We start from the raw sequence: 21,085 nt of genomic DNA, 5'->3' as shown, positions 1-21,085 counted from the left end.
CGTCGGCTTCCGTCCGGCTGCCCTCTCGGTGCGGAAGTGTTGTCCTCAGGAGCAGGAGCAGCATAGCCAGAGCTGCTACTGTTTGGGTTAACACTACTCTGTTTCAGCAGCAGGATTTTTTGTTTTACGGGTGCGTCTCTCCTGTCGGGGGTGGTCACCGCTCATCTTGACCGAGCAGGATAGCAGTATTATGCCAGCACAGTGTGGGAGCACCGTGTGAACTGGTGAGAGATGCTTCATATTGGGGCTACAGCTAATTTAGCATCCAGTGATGGAGCGAGCTAGCCTGTCAGAAAGCTCTGCTGGGTAGCGGTGCTCTTCTTCACCATGTGAGGATGTATAAACGTTGTAAAGATAAAGTCAGTAGTGACAAACTTGTTGATTTTGAGTCAATTACACTAGTGAGGGCAACGCTGCCGTATGTGAATTTGCTAAACAAATGACCACCTGTTCTCTGTTTACATCTTTGTGTTGTCATTCGGCAACAACCCTAACCATGCCCTGTTGCCATTGCTTAACGAAACTGCTGCCTAACAAACGCACATTTATTTTTACTCTCTAACATTTGGGTCGCAACAAGGAAAATATTCAGGATAACGCAAATTATGCAATGTTAAGGCTTAGTGGCAAATACGGGTTATAAGATACCTCTGAGTTTAGAAGTAGGGCATCATTTTTTTTTGGATATCCAGTGTGAACGCCATTACACGTTTTAGAGAGAAGCATGTACTAACTATGTATCTTGCTGTTAAATTATTATGACAAATATATCAGGTCCAATATAGATGTATTTATTGATCATTCTTGGTTGTGTCCATAACATTTAAGGGTAAGGATCGACAGATTTTGCTTTTTCGTGGCTGATGCTGATTAGTCGTAAGTCAGGGGGGCTGATAAATAATTGATACTTGTTGAGAATTAGAATTTCAGTGCCAGACTTTGCAGAAATAAAAGCCCTGAGACAAAGCTTTTTTTAAATTAACATATTTATCATGGAAAGTTTCAGTATGAACAGTAATGAAAGGTGACTGTGTTGAAGGTAAACTTTGAACATACTGAAGATAAAATATAAGAAACAGGTCATCGTCATCTTATTCCTTACTAGTAAGGGTCGCGGGGGGGCTGGAGCCTGTCCCAGCATCAACGGGCGAGAGGCGGGGTTCACCCTGGACAGGTCGCCAGTTCATCGCAGGGCCAACACATAGAGACAGACAACCATTCACACTAACATTCATACCCATGGTCAATTTAGAGAATCCAATTAGCCTAGTCCCCAAATTGCATGTCTTTGGACAGTGGGAGGAAGCCGGAGTACCCGGAGAGAACCCACACAGGAACAGGGAGAACATGCAAACTCCACACAGAAAGATCCTGCGCCCGAGCCGGGACTCAAACCCGGAACCTTCTTGCTGTGAGGCCACAGTGCTGACCACTGCACCACCGTGCAGCCCTATAAGAAACAGGGTGTTAAAATAATGTTTGAAATGTCAATTTTTGGATGAACTAAAAGTTTATCATGTTTAAGGTTTTTTTGTTTGGCTTTTGGTCCATTAATGCGTCAAAAACAACCAAATGATGAAAATATGCCGATACTTAAGAAATGAGAAATTACAAGTATCTAAGCCAGTAAGTGGTTAAATTGATTAGTAGATTTTTACTGATCATATGGGTCTAGACAGTATTACTGCATGTTGTACATACTATTGAACTCTCTCTGGTTATAGAGTTTCCTTGAATCATCTATATGGGCCATCTTCTCTCGAAAAATGGTTACCGCCTGAAGAAGAGGACACGCAAGCTACATCACAGGAAGAAGAAGAAGAGGAACTGTTTCCTGCAGGGGCCGTGCATGCTGTGCTTCATCGTCCACAGCAACAGCAGCGCTCTCGACGACGACAGTGACCATTTGGAGGCTGGTGTCAACGGCAGCACGTGCCATCACAACAGTCTAACCGGCATCAGCGTCCCAGGTGTGGGTGGAGTTGGCATCGGAGCAGCTGCCGCATCAAAGCTCGCTGAACGATACGCGACTCTCGCGTCTCCGGAGGACTGCTCCAAGTTCCTTTTGACCCAGCGGGAACTTGCTATCTGGGAGGGCCAGGGTAGGAGCCTGTTATCAGCAGTTCCTGCTAAACTAATACCGCCGCCAGCACTCTTTCGAACTGTTGGGGTGTCTGTGACTGTTCCCATACCTGTGCCTGTGCCTGGCTGCACCAGCGACTACGCCGAGATGGTAAGAAGCAAGGGAAAGCTTTAGCATTATTACTAGGGATGCACAAAACAGAGCCATTAAAGACACAAACCAGGTTCAGTTTGTCTACACACTGCAATTTCTGGGTTCCACATGGAAACTTCAAGATATTTAGGTTGTGTGTATCTGATGAGTGTGCAGAGAAGAATACAGGCAACAATTAACATAAATGGTAGTGAAACACAACAGTGACGGTATTTATTTATTCATTTCACCTCATTGCATTTTGCTGAAATTTTCAGGGGATTTTTTTGTTTTCCTTGATGTACATAAATAACAGAACTGAAATATACACAATATATATACAGAACTGTAGGCTTGCTGAACCGATGCACCCCTAAATATTACCAAATCTTAGTATGTGCTGAAGTTAAGAATCTTACAAGACCAACCGATAGATGCAGGTTACTCAATTATGGCAAAAATCTTAATTGTGTTATTTCTAATAAATTTTAAGATGGATTAGTCAGTGACTTGTTATACCTCCTAAGACTCCCTGAAAACAAACTTTTTCCATGTTGCTGAATTTGTTTCTTTTTTTGTCTCTAAATGAGAAATCATTCTGGCTCACCAGGTCACAGGGCCATCAGGAGCAATTAGGGGTTCAGTATCTTCCTCAAGGATGCTTTGACATGGTCACCGGGGGGAGAGAGGATCGAACCAGCGACCCTTCAGTTGCTAGATGGCCACTCTACCTCTGAGTAGTAGAATCATGATTCCATTAAAAACTATCTGAGCTATAAGGGATTGCTCAGTCCATAGTGCAAATTCACATTTCCTGTCTGTAAATCAAGGTGTTCTTTCTTTATAAAAGTATATTTATTGTAAAAGTACTCAAATGCATAAGGCAGCAGGTTCTAGATGTGGGGGTTATACAGTGACTCAGTTTCCTTCAGAGGCAGAATTGCAATCATCAAGCCTTCACACTTTTGATCCTGATAACTGTCTCTTAATGTGGGCAACATGAAGTTCTCAGTTATAGTTGAAGGTCTCTGCTTGTATGTGGCTGATGTGTGTGTGTGTGTGTGTGTGTGTGTCTCTCTGTGGATGCAGGTGTGTAAGAGGAAGTGTTCAGAGGTTCAGAGGTGCACCCCCTGTAAGCAGCCACGCTGTGCCTTTGCTTCCCCGGACGAAGGGTTGGACAATGGAGGAGTGGGAGGAGGTGGAGGAGAGGCTGCCTCGAACTCTGAAACTGGCCACTGCCACCTTCCCCTCTGTCCACTTCCCTCCTCCTCCTCCTCTTCTTGTTCTTCTACATCCTCCTCTTCCTCCACGCCGGCTGATGGCTGCTGCGGGTTGGGTCTTCAAACTGATTTGGCCCACAGTTCAGACTCCTCCCCCTGCTGCCTGCATCACTATGACGATTGCCAGGCGAGAGGTTCTGATGCTGCTGATCATTTGAGTATCAACCACCTGCCTTCCTCCATCCTTCTTAAGGTCAGAGGTCATAATGAACTTAGTAAAGATGCGTTTTGTTTTTTATAAATATGTACTGAATGTCATGGAAAGGCACCTACTGAAGGGCAGTTTTTCTCCTCCCAGGTGCTCTCACACTTGACAGTGAAGGAGCGGTGCCTGTGTGCCTCTCTAGTTTGTAAGTACTGGAGGGACCTGTGCTTGGACTTCCAGTTCTGGAAGCAAATCGACCTCAGTGGCCTACAACAAGTAAGTCAGCACACAGGATATTTTTTTATTTTTTGGGGGTAAAAACTCATTGCGATCAGGGCTAATTGTTTGGTTTCTCAGATGTTAGGATATAATTCCCTCTTATTGTACTGGTGCATATAGTTAGATTCAAAAGCCCTTCGTGAGCAGATACACAAGGAGGTACATATAAAAAATCTAATTAATAAACATTAATATAATGAGAGCGAAGCAATGGTTATCGTTTCAGAGATCAAGTTGATGCTCAGATATGAAGCAAGTGATCCAGGGAGTTGAGATGTCCCTTCTCTTGTTTTCAGGTAAATGACGATCTCCTGGTGAAAATAGCCTCTCGAAGGCAGAATGTGACAGAGATAAACATCTCAGACTGCCGTGGGGTCCACGACCACGGCGTTTCTGCTCTGGCCTCCCACTGTCCAGGCCTGCAGAAGTACACAGCATACCGCTGCAAACAGCTGGGGGACATGTCCCTGTCCGCCTTGGCTACACACTGCCCTCTGCTGGTGAAGGTGCATGTGGGAAATCAGGACAAATTAACAGATGAAGCACTAAAAAAGGTATTCGTCAGAGCACATGAGAGCTCCACAGCTTCTTACTTTGTCTGTCACTGAATTGTGAAGTGTCACTCTAAAAGAAAATCATTTGGAATTTCATATCTAGAATGCTAATTAATAAATTGCAATTTCTCCTTTTGACCTCAGCTGGGAGAGCATTGCAGTGAGCTGAAGGACATCCACTTGGGTCAGTGCTACGGTATCAGTGATGAAGGCATGGTGGCCTTGGCTAGAGGATGTCCCAAACTGCAAAGACTCTACCTGCAAGAGAACAAACTGGTCAGTCCAACACCTTTGGTTGCGTATTCTCTTCTCTGCCTACATTTCCTCTCACTTCAGAAAACCAGTGTTCATATGTCACCAGTCTGTGTTGTCTGTGTTGTCTTTAATATATGTTATTATTGTTGGAGGGGCAGGTATTAAAAGGGTTTTCGTCTTCCTGCCCCTGTCTGTTCACACATGTATTGGGAGTAAATTGTGGATAATGCATTATTTTAAATACTGGAATGAGCAAATAAACCAATATGAAATTCAGTTAAATTAAATGAAACAAAAGCATAGGATTGGGCCTTTACCATTTGTCAATTATGATAAATTGACAAAGCAAAAATATCTGATTATTTTTCATTACTATTACACATTTTTGTTAGCGCAGTGAATACGTTTCATGACTTCTCGATCAAAAATAGCAAATGACACCTTTAATCCATTGGTGAGTAGCTCAAATGAAAATCCTCACAATAATGGAAACGCATATAATTTGTCGTCAGTGCATTGACTTAACAACTGATTTCATTACCATATTGCTTGCAAATCATGAACATGGCAAGACAAAAGACGGTTGAACATCTTCACTGTTTCATAGCATTCAAAGAAAGTTTAAGTGTCCACTAGATGTCACTGTTTCCCAATTTTTCACCGTGAATGTCCTGCTGCATTCTTTTTGTGAGCCACAGTTTTTTGAAAGTTATGCTGACATGTGCATTTCTTAACCAAGTCACAATCACATCCTTTCCCTTTTTGGTCATCTAGTATTGTGTCTGGATTCTGATACAGAAAGAGAATATAAATTGCCATCTGTCATGTCTGTCTCGGACTCGTTTCGTTTAGATATTCCTTTTCCCACTAATGCCATTTTTCCCTGCACATATTTCTTCTCAGTCCACTGGTTAATCATGATCTTGATGAATTTGTCCACTTGCATTTGCTAACAATAGCTCAGTTTGTTAAAACCCCATTCATCAACTTAATTGTACATGATATTAGTGATTGCCACTCGGTGAGAGATTAATATCGTCTCTGATAACATTTCAGCGCAGCAGTATCGATTTCAGGTCATTTGTCAGATGTGAGATTGTTGCAGTCATTTCAGCTTCCTTTTATGAAGAGCTGAGAGGAATGGAATGAGCATTTGAGCGACTTATGTCTCGGCGCCTTGGTTGCTTAGCTCAAAGTTGGCATTAAGATGATAGTTGCTAATCTGTCTTTTCCCACTAATTCCATTTGTTCTCTCTGACAGCTTGAAAGACTACCAAAGTTTCTCCTCCAGCTGTTCAGAAAGAAGATTTTGTTGCTTTCTTTGAAAAATGAGTGTAATCAATATTGTCTCCAAATGAGATAAACCTGTTTGGCTGAAATTATCGGCCTTCACAGTGAGATATGAATACCCAAAAGAAATAATGTATTATTTAAGATTTCCACCAAGGAGGTAGTGATTTTCTGTGCTGTTTGTCTGACTGTTAGCAGGGTCACACAAATTCTACGAAGCTGAATCTTCCCAAATTTTGTGGTGTGTAACATGGGCCAAAGAAGAACCCCCGTGTATAAAGTAGTTTTGTTTTTGTTTTGTACACGAGTTCACCTTGGCGGAAGTACACATTCTACGAGCGGATGTTGGCTTCTGAATAGTCATCAATATTATGTCCATTGTGAAGAATTTTTACAGTGACTCAGAGGAGAATTGGTCAGCTGTTTTGTCCTCGAATCAGTCACAGATAAAGATGAGCCTTTCACACATCCTGATCTGCCTCCTCCTCTTCTAAATTGAGTCATTGCAGGATGTTTCCGTGTGGTCTTTCACTTGATCTCTCCCTCTTTTTCTTTGTCATGTGCGCACCCACATGTATTTTGTGTCTTCTTGTCGTGGTTGTGGTTTCTGGTTCCATGCCGGAGGGTATTCTCTTTCCGTTAAAACCATATCTTACTCTGTAAATCGTTAAATGGCTTTTCTTTTCTTTTCTTTTTTTTTCCAGAGGGATGGGGGAACATTCCTCAAAGAAAGATTCAACCACTACTAGAACTAACAATAGCAGCTGTAATTTTGACAATGCGCCTCTTTTTTGAGGAATTTATGTAATTGACTGTATCATAAAAATTAACCACTAAATACTAAATTGTGGTTATTAGTCAGCACAGACATTGTTGAGGAGGCTTTGGAGACTTGCAGTGGAAAGTAGGCATGTTGAGTGTTCTGCTAGGAAATGCGCCATGGGTCCTTTGACCATGTGAGTCAAAAGATGATGAATCATTTCTTGTAATTATTACCTCCTCTAAGAAGGCTATGTTTTCATCCATGTCTGCTGGGTTGATTTGTTTCCTTGTCTGTCTATCCGTCAGCAGGATAACTCTGAAACTTCTCGACGGGGTTTTAAATTTAATTTTGTGGTCAGACTGTCTGTGGCTCAGGGGCTAAAGGTGTACATCTGGATCAAAGGGCACATCAAGGTTTTGTCTTACAATGACTCACAGTTAGTTTTTTGTTCCCAGACAGCTCTACTCAAGAAGTTCTCAAATTAGACAAACATTTACACAAACAGAACATACTCACAAAAGTGCATTGAGCAGCCCCGACTATGGAAGCTTTCATGTAGCATCCTCATGAGCTTGATTAGCATGCCCAAACATAGGATGGTTGTGGATTTGCATATAATTGAATGAGTTGGTCTGGGCTTCAAAAATATCACAACATTCAGTAGCCCCTCTTTTTATATCAGCATATCTCACAATATCTATATAAATTAGATTATATATGTATATATATATATATATATATATATATATATATATATATATATATATACACACATATATATATACACATATATATATATACATATATATATATATATACATATATACATATATATATATATATATATACACATATATATATATACACATATATATATATATACATATATATATATATATACATATATACATATATATATATATATATGTGTGTATATATATACACACACACACACACACACACATACATACATACATTCACAGACGCACACATTGTAGAAACATTTGCAGAAAGGACATTTGCTCAGTTTCATGCTCTCTAAAGGCACTTAGCATGTTTTTTTTTGTTTTTTTTTAATGGAGGACAGTTTGTAGATTATAATGCTGAGGACACCTCCAGCATTCACTAGTGCATCCACATTTTATTCACAGTTGACAAATTGATGCATGCTCTTTCGTTAGCCCGTGGCTAAATCAGCCAGAGGCTACAGATAACCCTGGGCTTGGAGGGAGGAAAGCAGTGACTCTTGAGTCTCTGTACCTCTTTCCTTTTGGCATCTCCCCTGCATTTGTTATTGGCATCATCCAGTATTTATGCCAGAGTTGGTTATATTGCACCAGTTGCCTTTCAAGACTTGTTTTTATCCTCTGAAGTGTCCCCCCCCCTCTCCCCCTCCATTCATATTCTGTTCTTTTCCACCACCTCCTAGGGAAAAGGCTCTGAGAATAGCAAATTCCCCTTTTCCTCATCTCACTTCTGTTTACCATGGGGAGGATAGGCAGTCCTGAAAGTTTCATACAGCAACTGGTGGACACACCATAGGCTATAAAAACCTCATGGCCGTCAACTTTGTATGTCAGTAACTTTGCCCCTGTCTTACTTTCAATTAAACACACATTTTTACAAACATTTTTGCTGGAGAAGCACTTTCCTACTCTCTTTTCCTCTCAAAAAAAGCTTTATCTGCTCTTCTGTCTTGTAAAAATCAAAGAGTGTGGGCACTTAATTTTCTTGTGGTCTGATGGAAAAAATACTAACACACTCACACACACACACACACACACACACACACACACACACACACAGAACACAGATTATTTACAATTTTAATTAATCCAAAATGTGGAAATGTAAGTGGAATTGGAGATGACCTAACATAGATTACCATGTGCCCTCAATTTAGGTGTAATTACTACTTTGCATTTTCAATCAGAGCTTTCTCTCTCTGCTTTTACCACTTTTTTTTTTTTTTTTGCTGCTCTCTAACACTTCGCCATATGGGATAGAGGGGAGTGTGTCCACGGTGAAACAGTGGATGTGGAACAAACATTGGAAAAGACAATCTGTCAGAATGAATGGTGTTTCTTGGCGATCGGTTGCTGGAGGAGGCCTCCTCACCTGATCCCATCGGCTGTCTGCGTAGCACGTCAGTAGTCTGTTTTTTCTGGCAGAGGAGCGACAGCGAAGCCCTGATGGTCCAATCACGCCTAAACCCAGATTAGATTGTATATTGACATTCACTGATTTAATTAGTCAGATTATAAGGAGAGCAAAGACAAAGGAAGTGATAATGATAGCTGTCGCTTATTAAGGTATAGCCCCTTTTGACACACACAGAAACACTCACACACACACTCACACATGCACATACACACACAGGCCTTGTATAAAAAAAACTAACTGACACACACATGGGAGCAGATGAATTGAATAGCTGCCAGCTGCTTTGGAGTCTCCTCTGGAAACTTACTTCATGTATTTGACTGTAATTACAGATAAATAGAACCACTTTGACTCCCCCCCCCACACACACACATACACACACACACACACACTCAGAACATTGTCTTACTTTCGCTCTCTCTCGCTCTCTCTCTCTCTCTCTCGCTCTCTCTCCCTCTCTGTTTCTCTCTCTCCTCTTCATGATCCCCCCTCAAACCCACCAGCCTTCAAAGACAGGAGTTAAAGACTTTTCAGGATGTCAAATGTCAGATGTTGTATGATATATTTAGTCAGTTTAACTGCTGATAGGAGTGGCTTAGCCAGAGTTTCCAGGATTTAATGTCAACTAGACGTCTCCTGGTGTCTCATCGTCTCTCTCGTAAGCTTAAGATGGAATTTACTGCACGTAGATGAAGAGAGATGGGCTTGTCTTTTGGCATTTGATGTTGCATCGTGCAATGAGGCAGCCAATCAAATCAGCCTTAAATCTTCAATCATGCTTTTAAAAAAGGAAAAAAAAAAGTTCTCCTTTAAGCCCCTTATAATTATGTTCTAACTTTCTCTATCGCTTTCGTCATGACACTTTTATCACCCCCACCATGGAAGTCATGATTTCAGCGGTGTCTGCAGGATTATGCAAAAAACTGGGAAACAGATTTTCACCAGACTTGGTTGAGTGATGTAACTTCACATGTATGATGAGAGTCCCACCCTGAAGACATCTACAAGAATGAATCTAAGTCAAAGCATCACACAGTGCTATGACAGGAAGTATGCCTGATGCAACAAACTACTGTACTGTATGTCAAATTGCACCGGGCTGTCTTCTCCTTGATGTACAGCAAGATATTGTGCTCTGTAGTGCCATCTATTTGTCACACAAAGTGATATTTGCAGCACAGTACAGGTCGGAATTCTATCTGGTTTTGCCACCCTCTCGATATACGGAACAGTAATGCACCGGGACGTACTTGGTGGTGCGAGGGCCCTCTCAACTCTGCTCGCTGCTTTAACTAGGGCCCAAGCGTGAAAGGACCAGGGACTGGAAGTTCTTTCTTCTTAATATTTAACTTAAGTGCATTGTAGATATATGCAGACGGTGTAACGGTAATATAATTTGTGCATTATTATCTTTAAAACTCTTCTTTTCTCCATGACCACAAGTTACATTCGGAGTATGTTTTCTAAGCTCTCCTTGGTATCCTTTTTCAAGTGCCTCTGTATTGATCTGTGTCCCTAAAAAGCTCCTGTGTGTGTGTGTGTGTGTGTGTGTGTGTGTGTGTGTGTAAGAGTGTGTTTGTGGCTACTGCTGCTGATCGGCCTTTGCCCGAAGAGTAATCAGATGTATTAATGAGCACTGACATTAAGTTGGACAGCTGACTGCACTCAGACACAGACACTGTCGATACGTTCCCTCTGCCGTCTGCCCAAGAACAAAACAAGTTTTAAAGGGAAAACTCTTTTGAAAATGTGAGTGTGTGAAGCAGGCCTCCAAAGTGATATTTCACCTTGGCACCGTACTTTCTTTTCAACATTAGTTACCCCTGGAGAAGCATCAACATTTGGCATTTTCTTCTCTTTACACAGGTGAAATTACTTCTTGAACAAGAAGACAAAGCCTGGTGTGGCGGAATTCTCAGGAGAGTGGCTCATAGAAATTAGGAGTAACAAACTGTTGGAAAGAAAACAATGTCAAGTGAATGACACACACTCTAATTGAGAAATGGCATAGCCAAATTAGCTGTAATGCTAATTATCTTACACCATCAAGCAGTCAGGGTCATGCCCCTCACCTGCCCTCGCGTTGACCTGCCTCATCACTTGATGAACTGAATATTTTGGTATTACTTCATGCACTTTAATGGCCCGTGTTTGTGTTTTTTTTGTGTTCTCTTTGTTTTGACATGTCTTTAGTGGTTCTTTTCTGTTGTACAGCTGTGGGCTTGGAAGAATGGCTTGAATATTTATGTACACAGACAGGCACATAAAAAAAAATGGCAATCTTGAATCTTTATTGTTGAAGCGTGATGGAATCCAAAAATGACAATGGGCAAAAAACGTTTTTTGCATCGTGGAAATGGAGAGTAGCTGAACCCATTTATTTTTTGTATTTAGCTACTAACTTAATTTTTCAGTTATAACTTAGTATTCCTTGGAATAACACAATCAAACAAGGTTGCACCAATAGAATCTTTTGAATCTGTAAACTTTAAGAAATTGTAGGGCGAGCCAACTCAGAATCTTTTGCAGAGGGAGTTTTTGTTGTTATTGAAGCTCCTGATACGGCCGCTTGACTTTCTTCACTGTTTATGTCACAGAATGAGAAAAAAATAACATTATGACCCAAACAGAGTTGCAATGAGTGATGCCGTCTTGAAATGTCAAACCTATTGAGTACATGTAATCTGCGGTTGTAGATGGGTGACAAATAAAAAGGGGGAAAAAAAAACCCAACCTAAAATGAAGGGCCCCAACAGCTTAAATGCCCTTTGGCACATGTCTCTGAACTGTACTGGAGGAATGAGCAACATTCTTCCAGAGGATATTCCTTCATTTGGTCTTTGATGATGATGATGATGATGATGGAAAATAAAGTATAGAATTTCTTTCCAAAGGTGCTCAGCTGAAGATCTGCTGACTGCGAAGGCCATATGATTCACATCATTTCCCTACTCAAACCCTTGACTGAGCTCTTATGTCTCTCCACACGTTGATTCATGTTTTTCCTTTAATCTGTCACCCGTCTGTGGTTGAGGTGCTTTTTGTTTCTGTCTTTCACCTGCAGAGGGTGTAGTAGGACTGGCTAAGTGTAGTCAAGCGCTGACCGGTATTCTGTTTGTAAAAAAACTTAAAGATAATTCTAAATGAATGACACACATTTTTTTTGGCTCTCTTAACTAATTAACTTTTAGTAAGTAGGTGTAAGAGGTTGTTGTAAGGAATATTTTAAACATCATTTTGATGAGACTTTTTAACTTGTTGATGCTTCGGTTTTTTTTCTCCTCACACATTCGTAATAGTTTGCTTCCTGCATTTTTCATTTGCTTTGAGTGGCATGTAATTTATGTAAGATATTGAATACAATTGAAAATGTTCTCACCTGTAGCCAGACACTCTGAATGGTAATACATAATCTCTGAGTTTTGTACATCTTGTAGCAGCACTCATCTCCGTGATGTTATCAAGCATTTGCCTGCAGCTAGCAGAATCCCGGGAAAAGCACAGAGGAATGTTAATGTGACTTCCATTTCTATTCCGTCTCTGTTCGTTGCCTACTGTGGCTGAGCACACGGAGGCACTGCAGCCTGAGACCCAGGCTAAAGCTCAGATGAAACACTCAGAATTTTTGTGGAGCCTCAAAAACTTCCCCCCTGCCTTCAGGCTCCAAGCTGATTTGTTAGATTTCATAAACTAGCACATTGTTGTAAATGTGTGGAAAAAAAGGGAGGGGTATCATCGGCTAAATGGGAAGTGATGTAACAAGAGCTGAAATGAGGAAATTAAAAAAAAAATCTAGGATGTAGGTTCAATTCATGTTCACCATTTTCCGATCAGTTTTTCAATAATGGAACATAATCAGTGGATCATATTTTCTTATAAATTAACAGTTGCTACTCTTAAAAGTTCTCACACTTCATTTCGCTAACTTGAATTTGAATGATTAGTTTGATCATGTACTTACTTTGCAGGGAATGTGCCATGGCCAAAACAATTTATCTACAATTTTACAGCTGCAACTGCAACGACGGAGCAGGCTGCGGCAGGTCTTGTGACGTACACTCTGTGCTCCAGCTTCAAATGATGAAATGATAGTAATTGTCATCCTAGACTTGAGTGGATTTTTCTCCTCATGTTGTTCTTGGAATCCAGTCGTCTTTCACCTTGTGTACTCTGATCTGGTCACTGGTTAAAGAGAGCTGCATTTTGGAGGCCTTCTCTTTATCCGGCTCTAGACGGCAGCAGCTTCTGACACCCAGCCAGGGATGTCACCATGATTCATGGCCCTTTCCAACACCTCGCTCACGCCTTTACTCCTCTTAATCTCTTTGCTCTTTATTTCACTCTCTCTCTCTCCCTCTCTTCCTCTTCCCCTCTCTCTGATGATGAGTTTTCCTTTTGTTTGAGAAGGGCAGGGATGATGTCATTGTTTAAAGCGGACATCTGAAGCCAGGATGGAGGCCCTAGCCTTTAGACCGGTGGACTAGTATGTATGTATGCAATGTGATGAATAGCCGTCCTTGAGGATTGGGTTGTGTTTTGTACTGTGGAGAAAAGCCAGAAGTGTAAAACAGAAGAGCAGCGGGCTGAGAGAAAAAGTCCCGCTTCCTTCCCTCTCACTCTTTGTATCCAAGCCCTCCTCATTCCATCATTTTCCTCCTCCCTCAAACAAGCCATCTCCTCCCTCTCTCCCTGTCACCCTGTGATTGAGAGGCCAAACCCACTCTAATCACTGACTTCATTAGGAATGATTGATAAGAGGGAACAAGGTGCACGTTTGTATTAATGTTTATCGCTGCAGTGTGATGTTTTTCTTTGCATCCATTTGTTGGCCAGAACCTTCCTCTTCCTCCATTCACTATCTCACACTGCAGCAGACGTCACCCTTTGGCCTCCCCCGGTGATGCATTTGGGGGTTGCTGGTGGTAGAAGTGGTTCAATACTTGGGGTAATGAATGTGTTTAATAAGCACAGTGGGTCGATGGACTTAATGAAGGTGTGACAGAGGATGGGCTTGGAGAATTCTGTAGTAACGAGACTCTAACGAGCCACTGGGGTTAACGAGGTCAGAAACTGTACTGGTGAGGGAATCCCAATTACACTCTGTCCATCTCTGATTTCATCCCCTGTTCCAGGTCTCATGTTGGGCGTCTGTGAACCCCCCCTTTTGATTGGTACAGTACCTGTATTACCTGTATTGGTCCATCTCCTGATTTCTCTTTGTGACGCTTTCATTCCCCTTCATTTCAGACTCTGTCTATCTTTGCTTCTCGTGATCATCTCTCTCACACATTCCTGCCGTTTCGCCCCCTCTCTGCAGCTTGTCCATCTTCTCAAGGACGACCCGGCTTAGGAATGCTGGCTGAAATGCTATGGTGTAGTGAGCCCCTTTTTTCTCGTTAGAGTGGCCTTCTAAGAGGCTTTATTGTAACTGGTTCTTACGTCAGAAAAGCTCCTGTATTCCAGAGACTGACAGCAGCACATCAGGTAGCTCCCCTTTCAAGCCTTTGGCATGCTTTTGTTTTTGAGGTAACTTCAAGAAGCATAGTGGAAGCTGACAACTTATTTTTTGATTATTTGCTATCCTTCCCAGAGCCAGAGAAGAAAATGGAAACCCCTCTCTCCTCTGTGTGCGCGCACTGGGGAGCTCAGACCCATCGAGACCAGCTGACTGCCTGTTAGTTGAAGGCAATGAACAGTTGTAGATGGAAAGTGTTAGCATCACTGAACAGTCACTGTTGTAGTTGGTTGCACCTGCTTTGTTTGAATTATTTTATAACTATCGGTATTCACAACTCCAGTTATAATAATACTGAGGTATGCTAACACTTGCCATTGTGCTACACTAACTTGCCGGCAGCTTTTCTCCTCTATGGGTCCCAGCTCAGCTTCCTAATGCACCCACAGAGGAGGGAAGGTATCAATATTCTTGTCTGGCTCTTAGGTTAATGGCAAAAAAGAATATTGACAACAGTTGATGTGTTCCTTTGAGTGATTTGCAGTTGTTTTTAAGATTGTATACCGGCCTGGCTGATTAATTCAAGTTGCCTCTACATATCTTTTCACATTCTGAATTGCAATTACACTGCAGTATTTACCACATATGTATAGTGAATTAAAGACTGTAGACCCCTGAAATGTTCAGTGAATGTTTGAAGATGAGAGCTGAACGGGAATTCTGTATTGCCACGTCTTTATTTTAGATGTTGTTTATGTCAGGTGCCCTTTGGTGTGAAGGGAAAAATATTTCAGTGAGGAAAAAGAGAGAAAAAAGTTCTATGGAAAGATTAATATTCATATTTCATGCACATGTCCAGGTAGGCATGAAGTGAATTTGCTCTTATGTTTTATGAATCTAACATTACATTACATTACTATATCATATTTATATTAATTCATGTCAAGTCTTTGGAAACAGCTTTCTATTCTTTAAGTTTTGAATAATTTTTGTTGTCACGGTCAAACTAAAACACATTTCTTGAGTGCAAAATAAGAGTTTTTCAAAGAAAAAAAAAAACCCTTCAATGTTATTCATTTTCCAGTCTGGATAGAATTTGACTATAGTCTTTTTTTCTTGGTTTAGCTTTGCAGTGTTTGTCAGATGTTACTGAAAGTGTTGGTACATTTCTTTGGGGGCTCGTATAGTAAAGTGAAAACTTCTCAGTAAGTTAACTGGCTGTCTCACCGAACTCACAAGTGCATGTTTTTGATTTATTTGTGTTGCCTTCTCAGTATGCTCACACACAAACGTGTTAGTGGTTTGTATGCCGTTGGTTTGCTCTGGGAATGTTTTTTTTTTAATTATTATTTTTAACTACGAATACAACATTGGCAAGACTAGTTTTTAACTTTTACTCGCTCTGGTGAGATTTTCTGCTCTGCTGCTGAACGTGCAAGGGGAGTTGGTTTGGCTGGGAGTGAAGAAAGGATTCCTTCTCTCTGGATCTGCTCCGCGCAGCTCGGTGTTGTGCTGTTTTCAAACTCCACGCGACTGAAGTAATAAGAGTGGTGGTTGGTTTTCTTCGGTTTGAGGGTTGTTCCTCACAGTGACATCGGATTTTTTTTTCTCTCTCTCTCTCTCTCTCTCTCTTGGCAGATTCACTTTTAGAACCAGTTGTGTTTATTTTCACAATTGTAAATAATTTATCCATTCGGCTTTCTGAATCATGATGACAACAAGCTAAAAAAAAACCCCAAACATTTCATAATTATGTAAATAAGGAAGCTGTAGAAAATTATAGCATTGCTAAAATGACACAGTTAGGTTATATATTGTTGATCTACGAAAGCTATTACCTTTTTTTATCAAAACAAGAATTGCTGTGATTTACTAATTTGAGTTTAGATTTCATCTTATTTATTGTTCTGTATTAAGGGCACATTTATTAATAATAGGTATGACCGATATAGTTTGAATTTATAATATTAAGAATACAAATAAACCTTAGAATAAGAATAGTAGTTTTTTTCCCCATTTCTCTGTTGTTTGTACCAATTTTCATACTCACCTGTCCTCGCTCCTTTTTTTAAATGAATAAAAACATTAAACTTTGTGGTAAGTCCTCACACCTTCTTTAAGCATCGTCTTGGCACATGCAGTTTTCTGAACTAGACTTTGCCCATCAAATCTGTCTAAAATAATACCATTTTTCAGTCTGTTTATCCCATCTCAGTCAGCGTTAATTGCAGCAGGCCAAAAGTGGTACGGCAGCACCATCTAGTGAAGTTGTGCCTAACCGGGGGTCCAAGCCCAACTATGGACGGCACCAGAGATCACCAAGGGTGCTCACAAGTTTGCTTGCTCTCTTGATCTGCTCTAAGCAATCAAAAACAGATTTGCGTAAATGTGAATAATACGACAAATCGATTATTATTATGAATTTTTTTTTAGCAAATGTTTGTTTATGAAGCTATTTAAAAAGATTGGCTGAAGTACTTGATGTATGTGATATGTTTCAAATGAATCTCATCAACAGATCAAAGTAAAGGGTTGAGACCATCTTCCAAGGTGGTCCTTTCTTTCTCAGAAACGACTGAGCATGAGTCACTTTTGTTCTTTATGTTTGTGTGTGTGTGTAGTAGAGAGGGAAGCACTGATCCACCGGACTGAAAATGCAATAGATTTTATTAGCTCAGCACCAAAAGATTTCATTCATGTTCCAGTTTCTTTGCAGTTCTATAATATATAGTGAAACACAATATTTCTTTCAACACACACCTCTCCATAGCCGTCAGGTGACCATATATGCACTTCCAGTAGCTGTCGCCTGTGGCGGCTTTGTTTTTGTGTATGTGGGTTGTTTTATGTAAGAAATGTACTTTGTCTTCACAGCGTTTATGTGTCTGAGAGAAGAACCTGTTTTACATCGCTTGTCATGTTTTATTCCTCCATAGATGTCAAAAAAAATTATTATATTTTCTGCTCAGCTCCATCTTTACCCTTTTATTCTTTTGTTTGTCTTGTTTTCTGTCTGCTTTCCTCTTCTGATGTCCCACACTGGTCTCTTCAGAGCTGAGGAGTTCATAAGGGTTTGTGTTCCATGACATTTATATCAGTGATGTGAAAATCTCTTAATGCGTGAGGCTTTGCCACAATGCGTGCATTTCAATATTATATAATGAAGTTTATCTACAGTACTGACATACTTGTGACCTTATAAACCAATGGGTTCAATCAAGTTTGGAAATGATGCCGCTTTCTCCAAGATGCTTATACTTGCACACTATATATAATCACCCTCAGTAATGTCTCTCTCTATATGCCTGCCACCCACTCGGGTCTCATGTCTGAGAAGCAGCCATTACTCTGTGCTCTCTCTCCCTCAAGCACCAGTATTTCACCAGCGGAAAAGTGTGACTTCCTGAACCTTGTTTCTTCGCCTGATGCAGAAACGTTATGAGCTGTAGCATAGAGACAGGCAATCGATTAATGGTGCACTTAGCCGGGCTAATTAACAGCTATGTAGAAGTGGAGAAAGCATCAAACAGCATCAAGGAGGCGGTTTCTCCTTTGCTAAGACTTGAGATAACCTTTGAAGCGTAGATCACTTTACAGCATGGTTTACATCACAGGGCCTTACTGCTCTATAGACACCATGCACACCGCTCTGGGTCAGCTTTATTCTTGTCTCTACATTGAAACCCATTTTTTCTGAGTGTTTATGACAAGTTTAAAAGCCAAGTTTAAATTTTCCAACGTTTTTGAGCTTTATAAGAAAGGTTTATTATTCAACCTTGTTGGTCGTGTACTATAATTCCCCCTGAAAATCGTGTTTTTTTTCTGACTTAACCTTGATGTTCCCCAGGTCTTCACCATGCAACCAGTGGGTTTCCAGGGACAGTTTATGGTTCTGCTTTTTCCCGGGGAGTTAAAGGGTAATTCTGTATTTCTTGTCAAAATAGAATGTTGAGCAGTCATCTGCACCAAAGCTTGTCCACGATTAGTGCTTGTTTTTTCGTCACTGACAGTTTCACATTGGCAGTATCAGTGTTCCACTACATGATAGAAGAATCCTTACAGAGATAAATGCGTTAAAGTGAAACTTGAACTAAGGACCCTTCCAGGGATGGTGTTCGACTGATGACAACAATCCGAGGCAACGCTTTTAGTGGATGGATGACGTGTCTGCCATAATGTTGTAGATCAATATTTGAACAATTCCGTTTATTTTGGTCGCTGCCAATAATTTTGACAGCAAATAGAATTTCCTTTTCAATGCACTTCACAGCCTGTTCATTGACAAATTAAAAATAATTTTACCTTGTTTACCCCCTATTTTCTCTCCCTGCCTTCTTACCTCCTGTCATTCAAACTGCTAATCTCCTCTGAGAGAGACAATGACATGAACAGCAGATTTTATTGTCACCTGCCAGTCCAAATTCTGCCCCTCTTCTGTCCTTGAAACTTCTTTTACTCCTCTCCTTCCCCCTTTGCATCCCTCCTCAAAGTCTTCCAGTTTGAATTTGGTTTGGTGAAATTAGCACACAATTAAAAGTGAATTTGGTGAAAATGAGCGTGCTCCAGAGGGCATAGATGAAAGGCAAAGGCTGCACTGAAGGGCTGCTTGGCTGACTGACTAGCTGTCGGGCTGCGGCATGTGTTTTCAGACATGCAAAGTAAATTATATGTGTGTCATTGAGTGAGAGCAACTGATTTGCATTTAGATAAATCACTGTGGATGTGTGCTTGTCATTGAGATGCAGGGGGTTGAATCTATTGGCCCCCTATCCAGGGACTACTACCTGCAGGGCAGTGTGTGTGTGTGTGTGTGAGTGTGTGTGTGTGTGTGTGTGTGTGTGTGTGTGTGTGTGTGTGTGTGTGAGTGCGAGTGCTCTAAGCATGCTGCACAACCTCAAACATTTGCCCCACTTTTTCGAGTGAAGGCATGGAAATAGGAGCCATTACTGGAAACATGGGTATGTCCATAAGTCTGTGCCTGCACAAAATAAATTTGCTGCTGACCTTTTTATACCTGCGCTGGACTAAAATGACGACTAATAAGAACCGACTGCACATAACAGGGAACATTGCATCCCATCAGACATACATTTGGACTGTTAGAAATTGTTGCTGTGGTTATTTAATTTCAACATCTGTCCAGAAGGAGGTTAAGACACTCTTAAATGTAGTTAGCAGTGTCTAAAAGCTCACAGTTTCCATTAGTTATGGTTTGATTGTATAGCAACTGTTGCCCCCCAATCAAATATTCACCTGTGGGGAATGTTCTCTGGTGGGCGTTCATATTAACTGTTAGTCGATTCCTTCCCACATAATGCCGTGATATGTTATTTATTCTCTACTGAGCTGTTCTGTTTTTAATGGATTCGGGGCGAACATTTTTAGCAGATCTTAACAAGCGCCTTATTTTGCATATTGCAAGAAAACTGAGTAACACTGCTGATCCATGTGTCATGTTTAACTGGTACCAGGACAGTTGGTCTGTACAAGATGGGGTTTGGTGCTTTAGTTCTGGTGATGGATTGGCAGAGATGGGCAGGCAAATACTGATTGACAGCCAGCGATGAGTGTGGGCAGATGGGGTGTAGTGGCTGTAAATATGAAGCCTGTGTGACAGGTGAAGGTCAGTGTGGTGGGTGGTAGAGGAGTGGCTTGTACTGATGGGAGAGGGGTTGGTGGTGGTGGTGGTGATGTGTTTGATAGAGAGAGAGAGCTAGTTAACACCTGATTGTGAGTCAAAATATAATACACCAGTAAAGCTATTGGCATAAATACATACAGTTGATGCTTCCTCCTTCCCCCTGCCCACCTGGTCCCCGTTCGATCCCCCTTATTCATCTGCATTTTCTGCCCAAAATTGTATAGGCGTATAGAAGATTTAAAGGACCTGGGGATAAGTTGGGATTTTTAATTTCTTTTCAAAAAATACACGTGGGCTTGAACCACTAGTGGGGCATTGAGAACTATTTCAGAGCACCATTATGGGTGATATTTTTTGGTTCAAAGAGCTGAATGATGAGCGCATCATGAGAGCATTGCAAATGAATTTTCACTCAAAGAAGAGTGTATTTTGGAGTTTAGATTTCATATTTTACACAAAATGATTGAATAGTTAAAACTGACCAGCCAATGTCATTTTTTTAGTTGCACGTTTTTCCAGTTTATATTCCGTGGAGGATGTTTATGTTATTTTCCTTGTTACGTTAGCTACAAACAAACAAAGTAGCTAAATAATAACTTACAAATGTAAACCATGAAATGACTTTGACATCACAACTACCTGGACAAATGAGTACCTTAAAGGTGAAGATGCTTATTTAGACTCCAAGAACAGCTCTTCTTCTTTTTTAACTACGAACTTTACCATGATGAGTGATGTTAAACTGCCTCTCTGAAAAACTCTTAGGAGGATATTCCTAGTTCAACTGATGCTCTCCCATCTGGCGTGGAACTTTCCTAGTTGCTCATGAACACACTGCAGCTAATGATGAGTTCTCTGTTTCTCCTGTCTTTTTTAAACTCTATTTATAGAAATGGTAATCTTAAACAGATTACCCATCTTCCCCTGTGTCTGGGCAGATGATGTGTAATGTTTCTCAGGAAACTTTTTGCTCTTCCTCCCCTTGTTCTATACCCTCTTCCTCTATTGATTTCTTTCTCTTCCTTTGTAATTCTCTCTCTTCCAT

The 21,085-nt window shown here is 40.9% G+C and overlaps 1 protein-coding gene across 1 annotated transcript in view; it reads left to right on the top strand.

Annotated features, from left to right (window-relative positions):
• The window catches only part of fbxl17 (F-box and leucine-rich repeat protein 17), a 218,331-nt gene continuing 197,246 nt past the window's right edge, over positions 1-21,085 (top strand). Inside the window, exons 1-6 of the mRNA XM_086206418.1 lie at positions 1-224; positions 1,725-2,233; positions 3,305-3,688; positions 3,794-3,916; positions 4,216-4,473; positions 4,618-4,749. Coding sequence (XP_086062544.1) covers positions 1,745-2,233; positions 3,305-3,688; positions 3,794-3,916; positions 4,216-4,473; positions 4,618-4,749 — 1,386 coding nt within the window. The 5' untranslated portion in view covers positions 1-224; positions 1,725-1,744. The remainder of the gene's footprint in view (positions 225-1,724; positions 2,234-3,304; positions 3,689-3,793; positions 3,917-4,215; positions 4,474-4,617; positions 4,750-21,085) is intronic.

This window comes from Aulostomus chinensis, chromosome 6 (genome assembly GCF_037954235.1).
Source record: "Aulostomus chinensis isolate RoL2024-O1b breed Wild chromosome 6, RoL_Achi_v1.0, whole genome shotgun sequence".
In the NCBI taxonomy this organism is placed as follows: Eukaryota; Metazoa; Chordata; class Actinopteri; order Syngnathiformes; family Aulostomidae; genus Aulostomus; species Aulostomus chinensis.
Note: the sequence above shows the minus strand (reverse complement) of the source record. Positions and strands in the feature narration are given on the sequence as shown.